At 46.5% G+C, this 14,142-nt stretch overlaps 3 protein-coding genes across 5 annotated transcripts in view; 2 read left to right on the top strand and 1 right to left on the bottom strand.

Annotated features, from left to right (window-relative positions):
• LOC117580370 overlaps window positions 1-14,142 on the top strand; it is a 54,646-nt gene that overhangs the window by 33,325 nt on the left and 7,179 nt on the right. Inside the window, exon 1 of one of the 3 annotated variants that reach the window (XM_034266902.1) lies at window positions 5,296-5,396. The exons of the other annotated variants lie outside the window; for them this stretch is intronic. The gene's annotated coding sequence lies outside the window, so the exon portion shown is untranslated. Of the gene's footprint in view, window positions 1-5,295; window positions 5,397-14,142 lie in introns of those variants that run through there. 3 annotated transcript variants of the gene reach the window in all.
• On the top strand, window positions 3,949-8,485 carry LOC117580372. Its single transcript, XM_034266904.1, has 3 exons — window positions 3,949-4,258; window positions 5,183-5,396; window positions 7,939-8,485. Exons 1-3 carry the CDS (start codon window positions 4,051-4,053, stop codon window positions 8,099-8,101), a joined length of 585 nt encoding a protein of 194 aa, XP_034122795.1. The 5' UTR covers window positions 3,949-4,050; the 3' UTR covers window positions 8,102-8,485.
• On the bottom strand, window positions 9,721-14,102 carry LOC117580373. Its single transcript, XM_034266905.1, has 4 exons — window positions 13,934-14,102; window positions 12,275-13,835; window positions 11,409-11,529; window positions 9,721-11,332 (listed from the first exon to the last, which is right to left on the bottom strand). The coding sequence occupies exons 1-4, from the start codon at window positions 14,010-14,012 to the stop codon at window positions 9,791-9,793; spliced, it is 3,303 nt and encodes a 1,100-aa protein (XP_034122796.1). The 5' UTR covers window positions 14,013-14,102; the 3' UTR covers window positions 9,721-9,790.

Here is a 14,142-nt window from a genome sequence, read left to right as displayed (position 1 = left end):
CTTCTGTTTACAAAATGTGCCTCCTCGACGATCCATCGATTGATCGTTTGGGTATTCAAAGCACAAACGGGCAGAAAAAAAAGCATGCCATGGGAATGCGAGCGAAATGGCTGAATTATGACAAAACATATTGATGGTGGCATTAAAAATCACAGAGGGAATTATTACATTTAGACTGTCCGAGTGGATGAATCAGTCGAAGTGTTTGGTTGGGTGCCCTGAAAAATAAAAGAAATTCCAAGAGTGCCCAGAAAACACGTACAATTTGGCAACAAACTAGACAATAAATGCCAACAAATTGTGTGTAATATCAAATTGGGTCAGATTCGTTTAATGTACGAATGTACAAACATACATATATATGTATGTATTTATGTACTCATTCCACTCGTAGTTGTAGTTGTAGTTGTTACGCTGCTTGCGTGCCTTCAACTTTCATTGTTTGTGTCTGGCCCAAATCCATCCCGTGTTTGGCTCAAACTCGCAGGGGCACTGGCTCGCGCTGCTTGCTGTTTTTTGGCTCGACTCTTGACAAGTTGTTTTTGGCTTATGCAATGGGCCGCAGAGGTGCCGGATCGGATCGTACGCCCCGTTTCGGTTGCAGTTGCATTGTCCCAGACTTCTGTCAGCTGTCGGTTGTTTCTTTGCACTAATAACTTCCGCATTTATATTAAAAACAAAACAAAAACCTTCACCAAGTCCGGGTATTCCACAGCAGCAGGCGGGCAAAGCCCCATTTCCCAGTCTGCATTAATTAAATCCAATCATAATAAAGGCGAAACGCCAAACGGTAAAGCGAAAAAATAGTCTGCATAAAATGTAAGCCACAATTTTTGATTCACTGAAAGAGCCATTTTGCCATAGCGGTAGTTGGAGTGCCTGGAGTCTCTGTCTCCTCCATTCGATTGCATAACTCGAACGGCGTTGCCGTGTGGCCTACGTGAGTGGAGTCGTCAGAGGTTGTCCGACCAGTCTCTCTCGCTCTGTCTCTCTGGCTTGGCCAACTGACTGATTGAACCACTCTCTGTTGCAGTTATATATGGAGTAAAATATTTCAATTCAATTGATTTCCCATTAAGGCATGGGCCTTTCCTTTAGTTTGCTCACTTGAAAGTAAGAAATACTTTTCATTAGACAGATGAAATGGCTGTGCACGTGCTTCGGGTCAGTTCGTACAGCCTGTTTGTTGACTAGGCCCATTCGATTGGCTCTAAACGGTGCTAAATAGCTGGGCAAACAAATACCTGAACGGTGGGGGGATTGGCCAACTGTAGATCTGGTCATATGTGTGTAAAAACTTTAAGCAAGAAGGTGCTACGTTCTCTTGTGTCCAAAATGTTTGACTGGAGTTGCATGTAATTAATGCTCCCGTTCAGCAATTCTTTCCTCATTCAATCAGAGACAGTAGAGAAAGCTAACGGCTGTACTAAGTTCTCGAATCTCTCCAATGTTTGCTGAAAGTCTGTCCACATTTAATACTTATTGTTATTGTACCATGTTCACATTGTAACACGTGCCCGATGGCTCTTTACAGGGGGTTCTAGATCAGTACTATCGATAGATCTTTCAGCTTGTGCAATAAGCCCAGACTTGCAACATTTTCTTGCCACAGAAAGTGCCATATATTTCGCTCTGTGCCCAGTATGGCCAAAGTGTGCAAAGTGCATGCTCTCTGGGCACACTGTTATGTGTTTGTTTACAAAACCCGTTAATCCCGTTAAAAATTCAATTGTATGGCTAGAAAAGATCATTAAATGAAGACGGTTTCATTTTGTATTGCATTTTTGTCCCGCCGGAACGGACTTATCCAGTAATGTCGTGCTTTCTCCATGCTCCATGGCCTCCAAGCTCCATATCCACTCTGAAATAGCACAGTCCTCCTGCTTTCAAAGAAAATTTGAATTTTTAACGGTGTTCCTTTTGTAAACAAACACGAAACAGTGTACCCAGAGAGCATGCACTTTCCTCACTTTGGTCACACTGGGAACAGAACGAAATATATAAAAGAACATTTTGCGCTATTGCAGCTATGAGAATGAAATATTTGATTTCTACTTTTTGCTTATGCACATTTAATAATGAGTATTTTCTGCGACTCTTTGGTGTGTTATTAGCTTAAATACTATTTATGTTCTTCTGATTCATCAGCAGTTTTATCTGTAAAAGGGAAAAGCCTTAGTTTTAAGCTTCTAATATTATTATTATTATTATTATTATTACTCACCTGGAGCTGTATTTGTATCGCTTACAAATTCACACACGAAAAATATTGGGTGTGTGCTCAAATTCTCAAACCATGGTTGCTGGCATATAATGTGCTGCAGGACTTCTGGTGTTTCGTTGGTTATCGTGAACAAACGGAAAGAATAGTCGTATTTCGATTTCATTTTCAACTCTGCCGATTCACCCTCAATCGTATGGGCTCGAAGAATACGAAATGGTTTCTTGGCAGTGTGAAAGTAAAGTTGCACAGGACAAATATACAAAGACCAAAGCATTTTGAAAATGTGCTTTCAATGAAGCGGAAGTGCCGAAGCGCGGGATATGATCGATAACGAAGTATCGATCGAGAAGCTCTAGCAGTCATAACTTTTGAGTTGAAACAATGGCAAGGGAATACTAGGGACAGATCGAAGGAATGTATGGGATCTGCTTAGAGCTTTATTTATTTTGTAATCAAAAATGTCTTGCTTTATTCTGTACCAGCAGAAAACTGTTCTAATTTTTTTTACAATCATATTTAATTTGATACCAGCAGACGACAAGCTTCTGGATTATTTTCTTTTCTTCAATAAGCTAATTTATTTATTTATATTGATAATTATAAGCAAGTGTAATGATGGAACGAATGAGCAGTGAAACTTTTTTGGGAGAGGAAATGAGGGTATTCGAGTAAGCGCCGGATATAAAAAGCCTAAGGTCACACTGGGCATATATATTTATTTATTTAGATCAGCCACGATGGGAAATGTATTTTCTAGATTCTTGTAACAAGCATGTAAATATTCTAATCGCTTTCCATGCCAGCCCTGCTATGAAAATTCACTTTCGATTCGTTCCACTTGGGAATTCCTGCTGTTGCTAGTCGAACGCTTCAAACTTTTGACCCCAAGCCTACTCTAAAATGTGCACAAAACAAATTGCTTCATTAGCAGCCCCGCTTTTCTATATAGGAAACTTCGCACCTCTTCCCACATAGACGGAAATGGAGCGACCGGCGAGGCAGTAAATTAAGTAATTGATATGCAAGGCAACACACAGTACAAAAAAGAAGCGAAAAATTTAAGCAGAAATTCCAAAAGGAAAACGAAATGAGCCAAGTCAAGCCAATGCTAAGACATTTAATGAGAGTCTTAAGGTGGCAAATTTCATAACTTTTAATAATTACACAGACACTAAAAGAGCGACCAGAGAGAGAGGAGGACTAAGAGAGTGCTACAGTAAACACTGTCGGGCAATCGAAGCTGGTTTGGCTAGTTAGGCCTGTGCACGCACCTCACCGCTCCCCACTTTCACTTGTCTTTGGCTTCCGCACCAAAACTTGGTCAAAATGCAAAATAAACTTGGCCTGCAAAAAAGAGGAAAGAACGTCGGTTTCTATAGCGACTATGTGGATACCCAGTGATCAGACTTGATCATGTAATGGTCCCATAAAAGTAGATTCTCTTGGGTTTTTCCTTTTCTTGTGCTCCATCTGCTGGGTTGCCTCTTCATTCTGAACTCCTATTTAAACGCACAAAACATACCCCTTGTTACGTCGAATACCGTCGGCTTTACACCACAGGTGAATTTTACACCTGGTGTTTGGCCAACTTCTCTCTGTCTCTCTCTCTCTCTCTGTCTCTCTTTCTGTCTCCTCTCCATATTTTGTTTGCGCTTAAAGTTTTGTCTTTTATGTTGCGCTTCGTCGGCGCCAAGCGGATCCCAGTCGGTTCAGTCAGTCAAAGACTTTAAGCGCACCAAGTTGCCTGCCGCTTGGCCAAATCAAATCGTTTGCCCGCGGATCTCGTCTTGGATTATTACACAACTATTCCGGCAGTCAGTGTAGCCATGAATCTCCGTTATATTTGCACTGTTTCGCTGGTGCCCACGCTGTGCGTGCTCCTTGTGCTGCTGCTGGATTATGTGGAGCAGGGTCTGGCCCAGAATCCGGACCCGCTCTTCGAGCTGCCCGTCCAACTAGTCGGCTTTCCGGTCATTGTGCTCTCGGTGCGCCTCTCGCAGTTCGCCAGGAAGTTGGCCTACTCCCTGAGTCCAAGTAAGTGCGAGGTGTGGTCTGGGCGGGGTCAGCCCTCTCCCCTGCGCGTGAAAGTGTCTTGGAAATCAATATTTTTTTGATTACATTTCGGCTTTGGTTTCAAGTGAAAGTTACTGTGGTTATGTTGTGCATAAATTAAGTGTTTGCATTGTTGACTTGAGCGCAGAAATTTAATGAGTCAATTTACCAAATGTGGAGCCATCGAAAGTTGGATATTAATTCGAGTTTCTTTTGCATTGAAAGATGCATCTAAGTCTGCCTCTGAGTCAGTGCAATGTTCGTTCCGTGTTGAAATACTTTTGACACAACATTTCCATCTGCTCCTCACTGCTCTACTTCATTTAAATCAAAAACTTATCACCCGAACTCAAATTCAGATCATGAACTTGTCTCAGGGAAAACCACGGATGTTAATATTACATTATTTTGTTGACAAACCAAACCCCCGACATTAACATCATTCCAATGAGGGGCATTCGCCCGTTAAAGAAACCCGATTCGAGTTCGTGCACGTCCACTTAGGCGACAATTGAATAATCGGGTCAAGGCTGTCTGCCGGCTACCAAAAACCCCAACTACTGAGCAAAGCTGCGGCTGGAAGAGACCAAACCACAACAGAGGCGGAACCGTTAGCTTGTGCGTCGCTTAGCGAAGCTTTCGGCAAGAGAGAGAGGGAGAGAGAGAGAGAGCGCGGGATGATGATGATGAGCTTTGAAGATGCGTAACCAAGCGGAACACTGTAAAACTCTCTGCATTGCTTTGAACTCTTCGTTGAACTGTAAATCCACGCGCGGATGTAGTGGGAGAGTGAGAGCGGGAGGGCGCTTGAGTAATCAGCAAAGACAAAACGAAACTTACTCCCGTGGATAGCTGCATTTGTCATTTTGTTGCGTTTTGTTGTTCATTCATTCTCGTTTGCCACAGGCACCTACAGGTCTCGCAGCAGACGCGACATTGCCCACCCGCTGGCGCTGGATGCCGAGCTAGCCCAGAAGCAGATCTTGAGCGCATTTGGGCCACGGGCCTGCATCCTGGAGGAGCCGTGCCGTGTGCATGCGTCACGTGCCGCGGGCAGCGACCGCCGTGCGCCCGGCAATGGCAGAGCCAAGCCGCATGCTGCCTGGGCGGAGGTCTTGAGGTAGGTCCGGATGTGGTATCAGTCCTTTGGGTTGCTTTAATACCCTGCAAGGTTGGACAAGGCTTGTGTAACTAATGCAAATTTTTAGGTTTATGGTGGCATTTTACTAACTAAAATATTAATCCATTTAAGGTAAAATATTCTAGAGAATATTTTGTACATAAAAGGCGAAGCTTCACTGGCAGGTGTGCTTCTCATTTTAGGGTGTTTCCAGTGCGACTTCTTCCTACATTACCCACGAGTGTCTTGCTCCATTTGCTGCTCAAGTGCAGCGCTGACTTTATGGCTACTCCCCCGACATCCCCAAGCTGGCAGTAACAACTTGAACTTTTGTTGGTTCTGGTTCGCTCTCTTCCTCCCAACCACATCTTCGACTGAGAGTATCTCCGATTGCATTGCTTATTGCTACGCTTGCGATTTGGCGCTGCTGTTGTTGTCATTTGGCAAATGAATGGCTTGTTTTTAGCTTGGCTAAAAATGTTTTCCAATCAATTTTTATTTGTCCTTGTTGTCGCTGATGCTGATGCTGATGCTGTCTCCTCTCCAGATCCCTCTTCTTCTGCACCGATTTGCCCATTGTCATTGGCATTGCTAACTCATCTGTGCATAATTTAATGCATTTCCTTGCTGCCATGCTCCCTACCCTTCAGTTCTCTCTCTGTTTGAAGTTAAATGTGCATGTCATTGGTTTGTCTTTGGCTTTGAGTTTAGTTTTTGGATTTCAATTTGTAAGTTTACATAAATTTGTTCTTAACTTTTCCTGATGAGTTAGTTGCCCTCTGGCTCCCCTCCATTGTCATGGTAATGTTATGAGGAAGGAAATTATTTTGCCCGACCATCAAACGGAGCCGCCAAGGAGCTGCTGTGATTCATAATTAATGCGCTTGTCTCTTTGCTACTTCTTCTCTTTGCTCGGTCCGTTTCTCTTTCGAAGGGTATATTGTTAGTTAGGGACTCATTTTTGCAAGGAAAACGCTCTGTTTAGGTCACAGAGGTAAGGCTAGGGTACAACCACATTCGGTGCATTGCAGTTCCCTGCATTTTCATGCATTTTTTTTATTCGAGTTTATGCCATAAAAGGGCGGATACGGATGCGAATGCGAATGCGAATGCTTGGCATGTCTGACTGGTCAGTGATAGTAAAACATTTTTACTGTTGATTCCATTTGAGAAATATTTTAAGAGGAGCAAACAAAAGGCGAGATTAAAGAAAAGCTTCTTAGGGCAGGCTAGACCCTGGACCGTGTTCGTATAAGTAATATTTTGCCATGTTCGGGCACTACTTGCTTCTTGTTACTGTTGAAAGGGATTTTCCATTTTAATATTTTGTCATATCGCAAAAAGGTTTCCACATGCATCTGACATTTTCACACTTAATGTTTAGCCCCCGGTCTGCCCCGTTGCAACCCACAAATAAATGGCCAAAAGTTGTTTGGCCAACGTGTCAAGAGCAAATATTCAAAATTATTTTCGAAATGTTCGTCTGTCTTGGCAGCTACCCAGCTGCCTCCTTCACCTTTAGCCCAACCAACTCAGATGTGAGTCGGAGTCTGGCTCTGAGTCTTGCTCTCTGATGGTTTTTGTTTAGTTTTCGTTGCGCTGCAAATGTAATTGGCATTAGGAGAAGTTTTCTCTACTTTTGCCACGTTCCGGAGCCACGACAACGACAACGACAACAACGTGTTTTGTAATAATAAAATATGATTAAAGTTTTTGATTAAATTTATGCAAGTGCACAGTGGGGAGTGCCCAACACACCAGTTCTGTTTGTTCTGTGCTGTTCGGGTTTTGGTCAGTTGTGTCCCTGTGTTGCCACAGGGCCAATGCAGATGTGTTTCGTTACTGAGTTGATTAAATTATGCCATTGCAGACGTGTGAAATTTGAAGAGTCCATCTGAACGGACTCGCATAGGTGTGAAGAGAAAACAAAAATGAAAATAAATAGGAACGCAAACACACAAAGTAATCAGCAGGGTACACGCCCCAGGGGAGGATAAGTTTCAATGAAATAAATGGGAATATTCACATGGTTTTTTTTTCTTAAATATGTGTTTAAGAGTTGGGCTTAACTTTAGTGCAAATTTTAAGTTTAAAATTTGATTTTTGCATTGCAATTCTTAGATGATATTCGAGGCATGTTGGCACATCATTTATTTAAAGATATTAATTGTAATTAGCCTTAAATCAATGCTTACTAATCAACTACTGCTTGAGAATTGCTTCTGCCACATTGGTAACTAATGCAACTCACAATTTTCCACCATTCTTAACCTTCTTGGCTTTGGGTTTGGGTCTGCAGCAAGGCATTACCCTCTTTATAAGTAGTATGCAACCATTACACAAATAAGCCAAGTAAAACCCACACCATTCGCTCCTACATTCCCCCTGCATTCTCCACTCAGTTGGGTGGAAAATGGGGAACTGGGTGCACTCTGTTTTGTTTTGTGTACATATTACCCGCCTACTTATAAGTAATTATTTTTGTAATCCGCTTTTTGTTTCTCGACTGCAACAACCACCCAACCACTGCACAACCCAACAGCAACTACAAAGTGCAATCGAGCAACGATGGCGGGATGAAACAATGGTATCTGCTGTCGCTGTTCATCGGGGATGCGGTGCGGGATGTGCCGCTGTGCAAGCACCTGGCCAAGCGGATGCCCTGTCCGGGCGTTGGACCCCTGCCACCACCACAGCCACGCTGAGGAGCCATCCAGCCATACATCCAACCCACCATCCGGCTCCACATGAAGCTCTTTGGGGCGGAGCTGCCTTCTCTGGGTACTCGAGGAGGCTGGAGACTGGAGCAGGCTGAGTGGTGCGCCCGTAGTCAGTCACTCTGGACATCTTTGTTATACTCTCTCCTCACCATATCCACATGTATCTATGTATCTATGTATCTATGCTCTTTGTCCTTACTTCATTTCATCATTCCGTTGTACCTTAGTCGCTTTTAAGGGTTTTAATTTAAATGAACGTTCGCCGAACAGGCTTCGAGGCTCGAGGCTCGAGGCGACGTCGGCATGTGTAGGCGCTTAGATTTACGAGTAAGCAAATAAATCAACAAAAAAAGAAAAAACCAAGCAAAAATCATCACCAAATTGTGGCTACACCATGCTCGGACATGTCCAGGGAGACTCCATGCAACCGGACAATGCACAGCAACTACATACAAAAAATTGATACTCCAAAGAGCATGCAACAAAAAATTCGGTTGCATGCAGGCAGTGCCGTTTGCAAATTGTTGACGCAAAGCATTAGGCTGGATACCCTGCACTGATTGAGGGTCGCGGGTATGTGGCTGGAGTGTTGGTTATAAGAGTTCTAGGGTTGCCAGTGAGTTTCCAATGCTTTTGCTTGTATTTTTCTTGGGAAAACTTCTGCGCATCGTTTGATTTTTCTATTAAAAATATGTATTTACATTTAATTCCAATCAAAGATCAGTCTGTAGTCGTTTCAGTTTGTGTTGTTGCTTTTATTTCTACCTTTTCTTGCCAAAATACACAAAACCAACACTCAGGTCTCGCTCGGTCTCAGACTCCATAACCAGTGCTCCGGTTTGCCCCTTCCATGCACCCACTATTGTACACCCACCAGTGTTTCCCCCATTTATTAACCCAGCTGCATATGGTTTTGCATACAAACTGTCGTCGCTGTCGTTGCTGTCGTCTGTGTCGTTGCCGCCAGTGTCCCGAGTGCTGTAAATAAAATGAAACGACAGCCAGCAGTGGCAGTGGCAGTGGCAGCAAATGTTGCTTTGAGCTTTCGGTTGGCAATGACAACCCTGGCCCTCGCACAAGGGTATGCTGCACTTTTTTGTTCGTGCACTTTTCGCATTTCTGTGTGATTTTCGCACTGACAAACGCTCGACCATTTGGGAAAACGCTGACGGAAAAAAGAAACAGAAGCAACAGAACATGTTTTCTGGGGGTTTCCGCTGGGTACTGCCTTTGGGATAAGGGTATACACTGCTCTTGAACGATATTCAGGAAGGCTATGGCTTTCAGTTCTTAGAGAGCATAAAGTCGCAGAGAAAATAAGCATGTGCCCGTGCAAAACTTACACCTGATTAATGGGTATCTCCAAGTCGAAGACCACTCCGCAGTTGCTTGTCTCTTTCTTTTTTCTTGTTCCCTTTTCTGTTTGCGGGTTTATCACATTTAATTTTTCAAACATATTCCCGGGACGCTGCCGTTTTGCCGCTTGATTTATACAGCAATTCTCCGCTCAGAGCGTATTTCACTTGTTCTTTGATTGAATTGGGGTTTTCGTTTTATTATTAATAAATATGTGCACTCCTTTAAATTATTAAATATTTACAGACTTATGTGACTATTTGTGTGGCCTGCCTCTCAGTGGGGTTTTGGTGCGAGCAACGCCTTAGCCTTCGAGCCCTAGCCCGCCCTCAGGTAAACCTTGCTGCCATCGGGTCGTATGTAGTACTCATTGACGCCCTGCGAATTCGTCACGTAAATGTTCTTGTCGTCCTCGTATCTGGGCTTCTGACTTGGCCTGCTGCCATACCGATTGTCGCCGATGTAGTTCACATTGGGATAGTTGTACTGTGGAGCGGGAGGACCATTCGAGGGTTCCCCAAAGCGCACCGTACTGCTGCTGGGCATGTACTCGCCTTGGTTCAGGGTGTTGGGCTGCGGGTAGTCGCCCGCCTCCAGGCGGTAGTGTGCACCGGGCCTGTGCTCATTGCTCAGCACAAAACGATCTTCCTTCTCCTCCCTCCGATCGCTGTACTCGTAGCTGGGCGCATAGGTGGGTCGATTCAGTATCTTTCCTTTGCGTATATAGCGCTCATAGTGATCGGGGAAGATGACTCGTGCTCCTCGCTGGGGTGGCGCTGCCTCCTCGTAGACTGCATTCAGTGGATAGCGCTCGGGTGCATCCCGAAGTTGCTGTTCTCTCAGCTGAATCTCGCGGATACGTTCGACTTTGAGTTCGTCTTCTCTGACTCGTTCCGCTCTCAAGTGCTCCACTCTAATGCGTTCCTCTCGGATCATTTCTTCTGCCTCCCTTTGCTGCTCCTCCCTGTATCTCTCCTCATTAGCTGCCTGCTCGTCCAGTTCCTCGTTGGTATCCCTGAACACAATCCTCTTGCCGCGTCGCTTGTCCACACCGTAGTCCGCCTCATTCAGGCCATTGGGCAGCACTGCGCGCCAACCCTCCATGAGAGCCAAGTGCTTAGCCTGTCTGACAGCTCCATCAGCCTCCGCCTCCGCCTCCGCCTCCTCCTCTCTTTCCTGGGGAAATCTCAATTTGCGCTGGGCCGCATCGCGATTGAACTCGCGGATAATTTTACTCTGGTCGTTGCGCTGTGCTTCCGCCGGAGTGGCGTCCGGAAAGCGGATAGCACCATCCTGATACTGCTCCACCTCCTCACTCTCAATGTCCTTGAAGTTGACGACGCGACCCTCGTCCTCGGGAAATTGCAGCACTCCAATCAGCTCGGTGTGGGCCTGGGCGGCCTCCGCCTCATCGTCGTCTTGGAACTTCACCATCCTCCCCGACTGCGTGTCCAGGCTGTCCTCCTCGTCGTGAAAGTCGACTGGCATCAGGCTGGCATCATCCGTCTGAATGGCGCGTTTAATTTCCGTTGGCAACAGGCTTCTCCTTCGCCGCCTCCTCCTGCGCTGGTACTCCACGCCATTCAGGTACTCGGACAGTAGCTGGCTGAAGAAGCTGCCAATGCCGCTGGCAATGTCCGTGCTGGGCCGCTGCGTGGGTCGTGGTCTGGGTGCCACAGGTCGCGGTGTGGTGTACACCTGGCTCTGGCCACCACCTCCGCCTGTCAGGGCTGAGAGGATGCTAAAGAATGAACTTGCGCCACCTTCGCTCTGTTGCGCCGCCACCGGCTGCTCCTCCGGCTCGCTAAAGAACTTGAAGAAGCCCCCACGATGATTGTTCAGATAGTGAATGATTTCCATCTGCAAAAGAGAGTGGGGTTTATTTTTAATAATCATTAAGCCTGCTTCACGTCTGAGAGTGCAGTGCGGAGCTTACCTCATTCTTCGGACACTTTTCATAGCTCTGCAGGCAGCTGCGCTCTCCACCGCTGAGTCCCAGCAGGGCAGCCCGGCCATAGATGAGAGCGGGTGAGGCGACGGGAAAGCCAGTGAGGAAACTGTATGGAGAGGGTACAAAAGAGAAAGGTTAGAGAGAAAAATATCGGATAGGTATGTAGAAAGCGTGTCCCAACTTAAACAGAGCAAAACCCACCCTTAACTGCTAAGCCACACTGGAAAAGACAATCATTTACTTCACTCTGGCTACAAGCCCAACCTAAACATGAACTTTGCTGTAGAAAATAGTCTCTTAGGAGTTCAATATCATCTCATTATGTCTGTCTCTACACCCAACTCCTTCTTTGGCTTTACCCCCATCTGTATCGGTTATTGTTCAGGGTATCAGGGGGCAACAAACCTTCATCTCATTATATAACTAATGTGACTCCAGCTGCCATTGGATCTCATTTTGAGCTGCTTATAAAACTTAATTGACTCGAAGCCAAGAATTTTGGGGCCCAGACCAAGCCAAAGCCAAAACAATTTCAATTTACGCACGAAGTAGGAGGATGAGGAGTAGGAGATGGTCTGCAATGCAACGCAACCCCCTGGAACGTAGCTCATTTAATGGAACAATCAATATGGTTTCGGGACTAATGAAGTCTAATCCCAGTTAACGCTTCGGTATGGCAACACGATGCTTGAGAGTACCCACCTCCCAGCCCAACCCCAGACTTAAAATGCAAATTTAATAATATTTACTTACAACTAAAGCCCCCTGCAAACTGAGCCGCAACTCTCCCAACTCTCTACCCATACAATATTCCTTCCTCCCCCATTTACTATACCCCTTGTGATACTCACTTGGCTATGGCTGGGGACGTAATGAAGCCTGGCAATTGGCCACGTAACGTTTGACCGGCAATCATCTGGCAGAGCACCTTGGGCACACACTCCAAATCGTCGTTGCGTGCGATGTTCTCCAGGGCTCTAATGAGTTGTGTGTTGGGTGGTCGTCCCTGTTGAGGCTTCTGATACTGATGCTGCTGCTGCTGCTGCTGGTATCCATTGCCAGCGAATGCGCCGAGTAGACTGCCTAATGGGCTGGATTGTGATTGGGAGGCTGTGCCGCCACCTCCACCTAGCAGAAGGTTCGTAAATTGCGGTGCGTACTGCTGCGTTGAGCTGAACAGCGATGCCAGAGTGGCCAGACCACCTCCACCACCACCGCTGCCCGACGACTGACTGGGTCGATATGTCGTTGGCCCTGCTCCAGGACGATAGTTGAACTGCTGCTGCTGCTGGTACTGGTACTGGTTTGGGTACTGACTCGGTCGCTGTCCTAGCTGGGATTGCGGTGGCGGTATCTCACCAATTTGATACTCGTAGTAATTGTGTCCTGGTCTTGGTCCCTGTCCATGTCCCACTCCTGGCTGGGGTCTTGCCAGCGGCTCGTATTGATAGTGCGTCGGACTGGACCCTCCCAACTGAGACTGAGACTGAGACTGGGGTTGGGCATACGATTGGCTCGGGCTCTGGCTCTGGCTCTGGCCCTGGTAGCTGGGTGGTGGCCGCTGCAAATAATTATCAAAGTTGTTTGCATAATTAGACGTGGATGGTGGAGGCCTGGACTGGTGCTGGGGTCGTTGGGCCTCTGCTCGATTGTCATTGATGTCTTGGCGGTTGTAGAGCGGCCGTTCGGGCAGTGTTTGGGGCACGAAATTGGATGTCTGCTCGGCTGCATAGCTTGGCGGTGGGTAATCATGCGAATCGTATGAAATTTTATGCGACGCTGTGGTGGGTGGCGCTGGCAGCGCAGGCGGTGCTTTCGTGGGTCTGCGATAAACCGCCGACGCGGGGCTCTCATCGAAGACATAGCCGGGACGCTTAAGATAAACATCGTCCACAAATCCAGGACGTGGTCGCTGAGGCTGCGGCTGATGGCTGCCAACCAGCAGCGAGGATTGCACCGTGTAGACCTGATCGTCGTCGGGTTGTTCCCGCTGATACTGGATCACTGTGGGTGGAGTGGCTGTCTGCACATAGCCATAGTTCTGCTGGGTGTACGGATCCAGGTAGCTGACAATCGGCGTTGTGGGTATCGGCGTGCTGCCTAGCTGCTGGTTGTAGCCCCCCGATGACTCTTCGGGGAATGAGAACTGCTTGTCCATGGCCGCCGGTGACTGCTTCAGGGAGCTGGGAAACTGATGCTGATAGTTGGGCGCTAGATAGCTGGGAGGATACCGATTGAGTCCACCGCTGGGCATCACATCCGAAGGCGTAAACTCCAGCATTTGTGAGGGTCGAAAGCCCGAGCTGGAGGTGACGCGTGCGGAGATTTGTGGCGGGCCCTCCTTGGTGGCTCCCTCATTGAGCAGCGGCTCTGAGGGAAAGAAGTTTTTCAACTTTACGGAAATGCGCTGCTCTCGGCTGCAAAACAAAGTGGAGAGGTTCAAGCATGTACTTAATGTTCCTGGGGAATTTGCATAACTCACCCGACATCATCCACGCTGCTGTCATTGCTGTCATTTCCGTTTGCATTTCTTATGCACGACACGTTGCCGGCTAATACGATAATTAGAATTGCAATTTTCCACTGCATTTTCGGTGGAGCGGGAAATCGTCTCTTGATGCTACCCAAACTCTCGTCAGCGATTCATAAGCTTAAGGCAGCCAAAGTCCTTGCACGTCCTTTCGCCGACTGCAAGGAAAATCATAATACTCATAAAAAC

This window comes from Drosophila guanche, unplaced genomic scaffold (assembly GCF_900245975.1).
Source record: "Drosophila guanche unplaced genomic scaffold, DGUA_6, whole genome shotgun sequence".
NCBI lineage: Eukaryota > Metazoa > Arthropoda > Insecta > Diptera > Drosophilidae > Drosophila > Drosophila guanche.
The sequence above is the reverse complement of the archived record's forward strand: the minus strand, read 5'-3'. Positions and strand labels throughout refer to the sequence as shown.

Excerpts from the sequence above, each read along its gene's own strand:
- LOC117580373 (XM_034266905.1), bottom strand. The coding sequence starts at position 14,012 with ATGCAGTGGAAAATTGCAATTCTAATTATCGTATTAGCCGGCAACGTG. Across the intron at positions 11,530-12,274 it reads ACGTCCCCAGCCATAGCCAA|TTTCCTCACTGGCTTTCCCG; the intron begins GTGAGTATCACA and ends CTCTCCATACAG. Across the intron at positions 11,333-11,408 it reads AAAAGTGTCCGAAGAATGAG|ATGGAAATCATTCACTATCT; the intron begins GTAAGCTCCGCA and ends TCTCTTTTGCAG.
- LOC117580372 (XM_034266904.1), top strand. The coding sequence starts at position 4,051 with ATGAATCTCCGTTATATTTGCACTGTTTCGCTGGTGCCCACGCTGTGC. Across the intron at positions 4,259-5,182 it reads GGCCTACTCCCTGAGTCCAA|GCACCTACAGGTCTCGCAGC; the intron begins GTAAGTGCGAGG and ends CGTTTGCCACAG. Across the intron at positions 5,397-7,938 it reads GCCTGGGCGGAGGTCTTGAG|CAACTACAAAGTGCAATCGA; the intron begins GTAGGTCCGGAT and ends ACAACCCAACAG.